The sequence below is a fragment of the Monopterus albus genome, unplaced genomic scaffold (assembly GCF_001952655.1).
Source record: "Monopterus albus unplaced genomic scaffold, M_albus_1.0 scaffold43.1, whole genome shotgun sequence".
Taxonomy (NCBI): domain Eukaryota; kingdom Metazoa; phylum Chordata; class Actinopteri; order Synbranchiformes; family Synbranchidae; genus Monopterus; species Monopterus albus.
In genome coordinates this window covers 1395188-1407403 of record NW_018127923.1, presented here as the reverse complement: position 1 = coordinate 1407403, position 12216 = coordinate 1395188, and the positions used below count along the sequence as shown (strand labels likewise).

At 41.7% G+C, this 12216-nt stretch overlaps 1 protein-coding gene across 1 annotated transcript in view; it reads right to left on the bottom strand.

The window, feature by feature from the left end:
- Nucleotides 1-6071: 6071 nt before the first annotated feature.
- Nucleotides 6072-12216, bottom strand: part of setd5 (SET domain containing 5) — a gene marked incomplete at its 5' end in the record, with an annotated part of 34383 nt that continues 28238 nt past the window's right edge. Inside the window, 4 exon segments of the mRNA XM_020599908.1 lie at nucleotides 6072-7580; nucleotides 8029-8117; nucleotides 9868-9986; nucleotides 10156-10424. Coding sequence (XP_020455564.1) covers nucleotides 7038-7580; nucleotides 8029-8117; nucleotides 9868-9986; nucleotides 10156-10424 — 1020 coding nt within the window.

The window sequence follows — 12216 nt, the reverse complement described above, 5'->3', positions numbered from 1 at the left end:
TTAAATGAGGTAGGCCTATTTAAACACCTTTCACTTTAAAAAGGGGCGGAGACCCGGAGGAAACTCTGGGTTTCCCGAACAAAACCGGCTCCCAACCAGGTTAGGTTCACAGAGTAAGTTGCCATAGTAACTGACTCTGAGTTTAGATTACCTCTCTTTTTGAAACGGGTTTAATTTACCCCGCTTTCACGGGTTTAAGTTACCTCCGTTTCTGGAACCGAAAACTCAGAGTTTTCCTCATTTCGGGGTTAAACTACAAACTCAGAGTTTCAACAAAACCTCCTTCTTGAAACGGCCCCAGGTGTCCTGCCTGTGAGTCATATTCCACCTCTGCTCTCACTGACTCTTTGAGTGTGTTCTTTTGTGTACCTGTGGCTTGATTGGTGCAACTTAAATACACTAGGCTGCTGCTATCATAGGTTGCCAGTCCATACATCCCAAATGGGGTCTATTTCCTTCGGTGACTTGTCTTTCCAGACTGTCACTTGGTCTTTCCCTAGTTGTCATGTGAAGAAGCTGGCTTCTTGTTTTTGTGCTGATTGGTCTGGGTGTAGCGTTGCCATGTTGCGGAGTAGTGAACTACATGTGATTAAACTACTAGTTTACATTTTGTAGCAGCCAATGAGACTGTTAGGCTTTTGGACTCGCTTCCTGTTTTGTGTTTTCATTTTGTCTTATTTCCTGTTTTGTGTCACCTCACCTGCCCCAGCTTTACCCTGGTTCATATTCACCACTCACTGTTTCCACCTGTTGCTCATTATCCCCTGGTCTTGTGCCTATATATCGTCCTGCCTTCCCCTCAGTCATTTGCTGGTTCCTCTGGTTTCCTTGTCTTGTGTGTTCCTGTCTGTTCATCTGCCCTCTCACCCTGTCGCCTGATTCCTATCTCACGTTCACTGACTCCTGTCACCTGTGCGCCGTGCCTGTTTCCCACGCCGAGTTAGTTTCTGTTTCTCTCTGTGGACAACTGTGAGTTTTTTTGACTCATCTCTGGATGTTGTACCCTGGAACCTGATGTGTATTTGTTTGTTCTTTGTTTTATCCAGGAGGTAGTTTGTTTTGGTTTCTGTTAGTTTATATCGCTCCTTAGCCATTCTGTCTTTATTATTAGTTTTGTATTTTTCTGTTATCGTGTCATCAGGTTGAGCGTCTTGTTGCCCTTTTGTTGTTTTTCTTTAAATAAACCACAAACTCTAGGTTTGTTTTTGGGTCCTTCCCTAGTCAGAAACTTAACTGGGACATTTTTAGTGTCAAAAGGAACCACAGACGGAAAGAGATTCTGCTCTGAGCAGTAGTAGTAAAAGATGGGCCATTTCAACCAGTGTTCAAGCTGTTCATATGGTCTGAAAGGTTCAAGACTGTTTTAGTTCAGTTTATACAAGTCAGCTGGTAATACAACACTTATTTTTTTAAACCAGCACTAAAGTCAGTCAGATGGTGAAGATACACTGTGAAAAGCCCGGGTAGGATTATTTTAAGACTTTTTTTCTCTCAGATAAATAAACTCAACTAAGTGGGATGTGTGTTGTTATTGTGTTATAATTTTGTATCACCTGGACATTTTCAGTCCATATGCTTTTATTTACAAAGCAGTTTGAACTACTTTTTCTTAGTAACTTTAATTTGCCAAACTACATCTCTAGAGTATTCTTCCAGTCTGATGTTATTGATAGTTTGTAAAGTAGTTTCTGCAACACTGGGTTTCGCGCCTGCTATCAGCTTGAAGGAGTTAATATGTAGCCTGTGTCTTGTCAGAATATAATCTGTAAACACCCGATTAAGACCTAATGTTGATACGCTGCTAGCACGGCAGCTTGGCCTGAATAAAAATAATTTTGTAGAGCATCAAATCAGTGTGTGGGTCACAATCTAATCTTTATATTCTTCATAAACAACAAATTATCTGTAGATTTTTAAACATCACAAAAATATTTGAAAAATCCACGGAAGAAATGTAAATGAAATGAAATGTACCAACAGCTACCAGAGAGAAATATGGAGACTGACTTCTCTTTGATTCTACAAGACCAGAACGGTGGACCTTCAAAGCAAATAACCCCCAGGAGGAAACATCATAATAACCAATATTAGTGAGCAAACTGGGACCAGAGCAGGGCTGTTACTCTGGAAACAGAGAAAAATATTTTGTAAATTAATTGTTCAGTGTGTCAGCACCTGTTCATGACTACACAAAGCTTGCTCTCAGCCTGCATTAACAACAAATAGTGATTAAAAATAGCTACTCACTGTAGCTGTTTAGTAAAACCGTTTTCAGAGACAAGCAAATAATGTTCTGGTCTGAACTGAGAGAAGTAGCAGAAGCTGCAGAAAGAACACCCTGGCTGGTCATAATGTTTTGGCTCTGTATATTCACCTGGTGCATTCTTTTTTTCTATATTTATTAAGTTTTTGATTTATCATATGAGGCGCTTATCTATATTTTAACCAAACAGGATGGACCATTATCACTAAATTACAGAGAGTGGTTGTGGTCTATTACTGTTCAAAAGTGGTAAAAGTTTAAGAATTGCTTACATTTCTGCTGTAATAGCATTTTTGATAAAATATAAAAAATGTGCCTTTGTAAAGATGTCAGAAGTCTCACAGTCCTTTGTCACTGCAGAAGTGATACCCTGCAAGTTGTCGTGTCTGCTGAGGAGTGCGAGCGTCACCATGCAACTGAATGGTCTCTGGTTTGACCACTACAGTCTGTCTCTGTGGGTGCCATGCTGGTAGGCAGTGTGTAAAGGCCATCTGGAGTGGAGATTGAAAACTTCCACACGGTACCAGGCCTCAGAGCAGCTATCTGTTCTTGACGTTTTCCTCCAGTCAGACAACCTGGTGCCGCTCTCCACCAACATACCTGTTCACTCAGCTGCTCTGTGTTAAAATCTGTTCTCCGGTCGAGATGTGTTTCCCCCTGGTAAAACTGTGCATCTAGTAGGCCCCCCTCTGCAGCTATGGTTAGGATAAGGTTAGGAGAAACATCTCAAGGCAACAACGCTCTCTGCCTGCTGGAGGGCGGAAACAGAGAGGGAAGACGTCACACTGGAAATGTGCTTTCTGGAACTTGTTCAGGTCCATGAGCGTAATCTGATGCTCAAAAGCAGCCGTTGTCACCCTGATAGACACACTGTGTGATAGACAGCACCGATGGTCAACACGTCTTGGAAATGCTTCTCAGGGCACCAACGGTGAGAGGAATCTTTACTGAAGTAACCAGTAAGGCGGGCAAATGCATGAGTGAACATGTGCTGTACATAGCAGCAAATCAAAGGCAAGTCCCATAAGTGTTGTGATGAAAACAATCACCAAGACCAACAGTGACTCCTAGGTCACTGTGATGCTGCTTTGTATAATGTTTAAATGTTTGCACCGAAAATATGAGCAAATGCCAGAACATCCTGTGATTTTTCTCCTTTCAAACATGAAAAATTATAAAGAGATAATTTCGACGAACCTTTTGATCATAATGCTTTAAAACACCGAGTCATCTCATTTTCTCCTGCTCTGCATCATTCATCTGTCGCTCAATGCTTCCCTCTCGTGGTACTGACTCTGGATTATTAATGCTACACTATGAGCACTTTCCTGTACAGGATACAGCACTAGCAAAAGCAAATGTTATTCTTGTTATTGTTGATAAACTATTAAGAAACCTTTGTTTCCGGTAACAATGTTTGATTACCCTGTTAACTAGCAAACAAAAGCAAAACCAACCTTGTTGTCAGAGCTCAGGCCTAAAGAATCCCTCCAGCAGGATGAAACTGGGTTTTGGATGAAATAGGATGAAACTGGCCAATATAGAGCTGGTTAGTTTTTCCTCACAGTCACTTTCGTACATTTCTCAGAACAAAAATGAAATTCACTAAACTGCTTTTTTTTAATCCTCCACATCATCCAGTTACCTGTGCACATCATCTAAATAGTTTTTCAATGTTCTGGTCAAACTCTGGCATATTCATGTAAATTATTGTTTACAATCGTCTGTTTTCTACATTATCAGTTGCTCATGTTGATCAAAAATGTATTCTATGGTTCTCTGCTGAATAGTCTGACCTCCCAAAACAACCAGTCATTAGTTCAATGCAGATGGCATTACATGCAAACTAGCTGTCTTTAGCATCCCTCGGGCATAGTTCTGTACAATTCTATCTGGCTTTCTTTAAATGTATCTAAACTTCTCTCGGGTGAATCTCGACTTTCACTGATGAAGGGGAATGTGTGAAGCATTAGACCAACCAACGATCAACCAGTTCTCTACCGTAAAACAGCTCAGAGGTTTGCATATATCATGAACCTTCAATATAGGCAGAGCAGGACACAGCGTTATAACTTCAGATATTGGAAAAACAAGGAAGTGAACAGTATCAACTATGGGGAAGAAGAAGAGTGCGTGGTAGACAGTTAGGCCGGCAAAACAGAGGAAGGGGGAGAAAAGGCCAAGGGCTTGGGCATGTTCCCGATGAAATGAGGGCCACAGTTGTGGCCCATATTGTCAGCCATGGCCTTACAATGGCTGAGGGTGGCTTGATACAGTAATGTGAACCTTTGTACTGCTGAAACTGCAATAGGCCATAGAGAACAAGTTTAGCCTTTTGCATTTCCAATCAGTCATCAAACATGATCCATAACTGACATATGAAAACACGGTGTACACTGTTGTATTGACAACATGACTAAGCATTTTGTCTGTCATGCTCATACACAATGACACCGAGTTGTCACTGATGCCATAAGTATTTACTTTTGAGAGCTAAACTCAGGATTCTGAGCCAGTGATGCACTTTTACAGGTGATGCATTGTACAGACTGTTGGGATAAATGCACTTGCTGTTTTATAAATATCACGGATGATTCTAGAAAGGGACTGAGGAAAAGTGTAAAAATAACTCCAGGATACATTCATGATCCTTGAGCTGTTTGCTATAGTGCTCCAATGACTCAAACAATAGTTCTCACATTTACAATGAGAATGAAGCCACACTTCAGTGTTTTCCTAAAACAAATGAAAAAGTGAATGAAACACTTTCTGTTGTGCCTGGACTGCAGTAACATGCAAAACATACAACTCCATCAAAAGATACATCACAATGGTAGTTTTCAAAATACATTACCATCAATATTATTTTATTATCAAAATGCAGTACATCTCTTGCTTCAGAAGTCTTTCGTAGGGGAACAACTGACAGATACTCATATGACCTGTGTAAAAATAAAACAAAGCCAACACGATGATCTGAACAAAAGAAAAAGAGAACGCAGCATCTGTTGATTTTTTTGGAGGAACCCAGGAAAAGACCCAATGATTATCTCCTAACCATCTGACAAACCCTAAAAACATAGATCATGCGATAAATTCTGTGTACTATATTTTCTCCATATGTCTATATCACATTTCTTTCTATACAAGTAAACATATAAATTTATTGTCCTACTGTGTCTTGTAGGTTGTATCTCTTTCATTTTAAGGTGCTGGTTAATTTTGGGTTACAACTTTTTTTTAGAATCTGTCAAACACTGATGTAACATGAGTACCCTTCTGTGTGGTTGTGGGCTTCGGGGGGGGAGGAGGCGGTCGGTGCAGTGGCAGGTGGGATCAAGTCGCATGACCGAACCCTTGGTCCTTAGAAGTCTTCCAAACCAACGCAGTGGTTTTCCATATCCGGTCCAAAATAATAGTCTCAGAGGAGAAAGGTTCCCGCTGCTGCCCAGCTGTCAGCTTAACATTGGTTTGAGGTCCCATTGTGGCGGCAGGGGATCCATCTCTTACAAGTCAGTTTGCATTTTAATGAAAAATCTAATACAGTGTTCTGTGGGAAAGGATGCAGTTCTCACAGGAGAATACAGCAGCTTTTATACAATCCAAACACTCCCTCATAGATCATTTCCCTGGTTTTCTTCAGTGTCAGAGGAAACGCAAGAAAGAAATCCTGCAGAATATAAAGTCAAATCTATGTATTTAGCTTTGAAATAAAGTCAAGTTACTTTGCTCCTGCATTCCAACACTATAATAAATGATCAGTATGAATCTGGAGAAAAATAAAACAAATTTACACTGACACGATGAATGCACCCATATTTGGGGAACTTAACGATTTCAAATTTATTTGCGGAGGGAACAAAAACAAGAATGCAGCACCATGGATCATAAGACCTGTATGTCTCAAGTACAATGTCAGAAGTCTACAGTGAAGTAGTCCTAAAGTGAAATCAAACCAGTCCAGTGGGGATGAGAGAAGTGCAGAGAACAACAGAACACTGGAACAGACAGAGAAACCTGAAGAAACCAAGGGCCAGTCTCATGTTTACTGAGAGAACACAGAAGGTGGCAATCATATGGAATGATCCTATCCAGGGAGAGCCCCTCCTCCCTGCCTCTACAATGCATCTTTGTAACGGATGATTAACGCGTCACCTTGGCTTGCATTATTTGCTCTTTCAAATCAAACACCCGCTTTACTGCAGCTCAAACTCGGCCACTCGCCAAATCAAAAAAGTAACGCTGACAAAACATTTTAAAAATATATAACAACTTACTTTCAGTTACATATGCATCTGAGCATCTATCCAACTTGGAAACCATGACAACAGGTACAGCTTTTTATAACTTTGTACAGACATTTGTGCGAAAGTTTTTACTTTCCGATGTTACAGTCTGTTTGCACAGTCCGGCACATGAGGAAAACACTGAGGACAATTTCAAGTTACATGTGAATTCTTGTTTTTTTGTTCCTGAATGTGTCATCCAAACTGTTTTTTTCCACTGATTCCATAAAAATGTCCAAAGTCAGTGATCAGCTTTGTGTAGAATGTGGTCAGTTTTTTTAACCTAAAAATGAAGAAAAGAAAAGAAAAAAAAAGACCGAAAATAAGAAAAGAAGAAATCCGTAAAGAAGTCCTCGCTCCTCCTAAGTCTGTACATTTCCCCTCCCCAGACTCACTGAGGCCCTGTTCACTGGAGCTTTAGAGGCCGAGGAGGTATGCACCTTCATACACACTCACACGCACACATAAACACACACTGGAACAAGGTCCTAAAAGCTTCCTGACTGTGTCCTTACTCCGGGTCCCTGGAGGGGGGAGTGCTGGAACTGACTGAGGCCTGTCCCTCGCTGTGGGTAGTGTGTTGGTCCAGAGGCCGATAGCAGCCTGGAGCTGGCCTGCAGCGCCGCCTGTCCCGGGCTGCCTGGCTTCAGGCTGCGAGACGCCTGCTGCTGACTCCCTCTGGAGGTCTGGGTGCCCAAGTCTACCTTAGTCTGCCCATGGGCCTTAGACACCGGGCTAGAAGCCCCTGCCAAGCCACCACTCTTCAAAAGACTTGCCTTTAAGTGACAGCTGCCATAACCTCTGTCCACATTACTGCTGTCACTGTGCTGGTGTGGAGACCCCACTGGTGGCCTGGAGTCTGAGGATGAGGTGGGCGTGTGACTTGGGTGTGAGGATGGAGAGTGGTCCTGGGACAGTCCCGAGTGCGAGGAGGAAAGGCGCGGGTAGAAGCTCTGGCCTGATGAGGGACTGTAGGAACCCCGGAATGGAGAACTGGAGGTCTGCTGGCGGAATGATGGGCTTTCTGATGGCTGAACACACACAAATACACAATTGTAAGGCTATGTCATGTGGAAAAGAACTGAGTGAAAGACTGATTACAAAAGTGTTGGTGCCATCAAACAAATCAAGATGGCATCTGCAGGTGCTAACTACTGAGGAGTTTCACTGATCAACTGAATGAATAATGATCTTGTGTTTGTGGGACTAAAACAATGTGGGTATTCAAAATAGTGCTAAATTAGTGCTTTCAAAGCTTTAATAAGGAAGTGATGTTGCTACCTACCAGCCAGCTGCATATGCAGGACTTTCAGAAAAATTTCCAACTCTGAATTAACATTTTAGTGTTTTAGGTATGAAAATGCTCATTTGTTCTGTATGACTTAAGTGCAACACTGACCACATCAAATCCAAATATACATGCTTCATTCAAGATCATCCAAACCACCAGCAATGTCATCAAGGCTCTGCACTGGCTACCTGGTATGAGTACACAGAGGGACTGTATCTGTGTGGACTCTTCATGGGGGAAGCCATGGAAGCTGCCTGCAACTCATATCGATCCAAATCTGAAAACACAGGAAGATGGATCAACTCCAGCACTGAAAAAAAATGTGTTAGCATAGCGAAGTAAAACTACATGATATATTAATGTATGTTTACTTATATCTATAGTTATTCTTATACAGTGGGGCAAATAAGTATTTGATACACTGCCGATTTTCAAGTTTTCCCACTTACAGAGAATGGGCAGATCTGTAATTTTCATCATACTGTAGGTACACTTCAACTGTGAGAGACAGAATCTACAAAAAAAATTCCAGAAAATCACATTGTTAGATTTTTAAATAATTTATTTCCATTTTATTGCATGAAATAAGTATTCGATCACCTACCAACCAGCAAGAATTCTGGCTCTCACAGACCTGTTAGTTTGTCTTTAAGAAGCCCTCCTATCCTCCACTCATTGCCTGTATTAATTGCACCTGTTTGAACTCGTTACTTGTATAAAAGACACCTGTCCACACACACAATCTATCAGACTCCAACTTCTCCACTATGGGCAGGGCCAAAGAGCTGTCTAAGGACACTAGGGACAAAATTGTAGACCTGCACAAGGCTGGGATGGGCTACAGGACAATAAGCAAACAGCTTGGTGAGAAGGCAACAACTGTTGGCGCAATTATTAGAAAATGGAAGAAATTCAAGATGATTGTCAGTCTCCCTCAGCCTGGGGCTCCATGCAAGATCTCACCTTGTGGAGTATCAATGATCCTGAGACTTACTAGGCCACTCTAGGACCTTGAATGCTTCTTACGGAGCCACTCCTTAGTTGCCCTGGCTGTGTGTTTGGGGTCACTGTCATGCTGGAAGACCTAGCCACGACCCATCTTCAATGCTCTTACTGAGGGAAGGAGGTTGTTGCCCAAAATCTCGTGACACATGGCCCCATCCATCCTCTCCTCAATATGGTGCAGTCGTCCTGTCCCCTTTGCAGAAAAGCACCCCCAAAGCATGATGTTTCCACCCCGATGCTTCACGGTTGGGATTGTACTCATTCTTCTTCTTCCTCCAAACACGGCAAGTGGAGTTTATACCAAAAAGTTCTATTTTGGTCTCATCTGACCACATGACCTTCTCCCATGCCTCCTCTGGATCATCCAGATGGCAACCTTCAGACGGGCCTGGACATGTGATGACTTGAGCAGGGGGACTTTGCGTGCGCTGCAGGATTTTAAGCCATGAGGGTGTAGTGTGTCACTAATGGTAACCGTTGAGACTCTCTTCAGGTCATTGCCCAGGTCCTCCCGTGTAGTTCTAGGCTGATCCCTCACCAGTCTCCAGACCTTAACCCAATAGAAAATCTATGGAGGGAGCTGAAAAATCAGTGTTGCCCAGCGACAGCCCCAAAACCTGAAAGATCTGGAGAAGACCTGTATGGAGGAGTGGGCCAAAATCCCTGCTGCAGTGTGTGCAAACCTGGTCAAGAGCTACAGGAAACATCTGACCTCTGTAATTGTAAACAAAGGTTTCGGTACCAAATATTAAGTTCTATTTTTCTATTGTATCAAATACTTATTTCATGCAATAAAATGGAAATAAATTATTTAAAAATCTAACTGCGATTTTCTGGAATTTTTTTTGTTGATTCTGTCTCTCACAGTTGAGGTGTACTTACGATGAAAATGATAGAACTTTCCATTCTTTATAAGTGGGAAAACTTGAAAAATCGGCAGTGTATCAAATACTTATTTGCCCCACTGTAACTTTGTCAACGCAGTTTAGGCTGGGATCCTGATGTTTCTAATGTCTTCGTACCAGATTCCTTGTCTGTGGAGGTGTCACTCCTCTTGTAAACCCTATCCATCTTGATACTTCTCCGCACTCGCTCCAGAACCTGGCCTTCCCTCAGAAGTTCAACTGTAGTGGGTACCATCCTTGGAAAACACAACAAAGCCAGAGGTTATCTGCCAGTCAACTCCAATCAGCAACAAGGCCTGAACAATATCAGACGGCTTTTAAAACATGACTTCAGAGCTCCAGGGTTATGTGCCATGAATAGGAACATGTCTTAAATGTAGAAAATCATCACTCTTGGTCTCTCACCACTGATTGTTACTGTCCTGGCGTCTGGACTGCACTGATAGGCTCGGGTGCTCTGGAGGACTGACCTCCTCTATCTGGGGCACAGAGGTGGTGTGTGCTGAGGAAGAGAAGTTGCTGTGCGGGGAGGCCGAAGGCAGCACCTGTTGATGGGACTGGGGATGATGGGAGTCCTGGTTGTAGTGGGAGCCAGGCCGGATGGGGGTGCTGCCCGTGGGCTCCAAATCACGACCACTACCTTGCTTCCTCTTACGGTATTCCAGCAAAGACACCTGAGGCAGCAGAGGGAGGAGAGGTGTTAGAAAATACCTGCTGCTGAAGGACCGACACAGTCTGATGTGCAAGTTTAACATACAACCACATGTCATTCACAGAAATGCTGGGCCACTGACTCAATCACATCATTCACCAAAACTGCACTGAGTGATGGGCAGACCACATGCACCACACCAGAGAGGACTCACCCAGAAACAGTATTTAACACTGTTCAACAACAAAAAGAAAAACACCTTCATCACCACAAACATTACCTCGACACGAAAATGACACTGTATGCATTTTGGTTTTGTTCCATTCCATTAACATATTGTAGTCATGAGAAAGGCTCAAACACAGCATACTGTACATCACTGTGTGTTCTGAATGCACTGTTAGTACCATACAGCATCTAAAGCTTTGATGAAAGAGCAGGCAACCAGGCACCACACCATGATGCAACCACACTGAAACAACAATATTAACACTCATATCAATGTCACAGAAGGGTTGAGCACACACACACACACAAAAAACATATACACTCACTCTTTACAATGAGAATGAGAACGTTCATCCCAGCTTAATGTCGTCATAACACAGAAAAAGGTACATGAAGGAGGCAGGGGAAGGGATGATGACCACATGGTCAGATACCGACATGGACGGCTCTTGACTGAATCGTAATAGAACTTTTATAACTTTTTTGTAATTGTATACATGAGAGACTACTGAAGGCCTTAAATGCAAAAGGGCTGTAAGTGGTTGTATGACATTATCACTAAGCACCAAATATCAAAGCTGTATTCAGTGGACACAATAAAATGACCCTTTTTACAGGTACAGTTTACATACCTCAAATATTTAGTATAAAATCTTATTTGATTATAAAATCTTATTTGATTGCCAATACGGTTTTAGGTCGAAAAGATCGACATCCTTGGCCATTACTGACCTGATGGAGGACATTACAAGTGCTATGGATGAGAAAAAATATACGATGGGGATATTTATTGACCTAAAAAAAGCATTTGATAAAATTAATCATGAACTATTATTGGATAAGTTAGAAAAATATGGGATCAGAGGAATGGTTTGGAAATGGATCAGAAGTTATCTGACACAGAGGCGTCAATTTGTGAAGTTGGGTGAATACCAATCGAGTGAGCTTGATATTGTATGTGGAGTGCCTCAGGGCTCTGTTTTGGGACCTAAATTATTTATACTATACATTAATGATATATGTAAGGTTTCTGAAATTGTCAAAGTGGTTTTGTTTGCTGATGATACTACCATTTGGGCATCAGATGAAAACTTACAGCAACTCTCTGTAAGGGTTTCAGAGGAATTTGGGAAGATAAAGAAATGGTGTGATAATAATTTACTATCTTTGAATTTAGAGAAAACTAAATATATGGTATTTGGGAACCGTAGACCACATAATGAACTTCAAGTGAGAATTGGGGGTGCCAACATTGAACGAGTATATGAAATTAAATTTCTGGGGGTAATGGTTGATGACAGATTATCCTGGAAATCTCATATTAGACATGTTCAGCATAAAATAGCTAAAAATATATCGATATTGGCAAGGGTTAGATATATGCTGGACGTTAAAGCATTGCGCATTTTGTATTCTTCATTGATTTTGCCATATTTGGAGTATGGCGTTGAAAACTGGGGAAATACATACAGGAGTTCACTTCAACCATTGTACATATTACAGAAGAGAGCGATAAGAGTTGTGCACAAAATGGGGTATAGGGATCACACAAATGCAGTTTTCATACAGTCCAAATTGTTAAAATT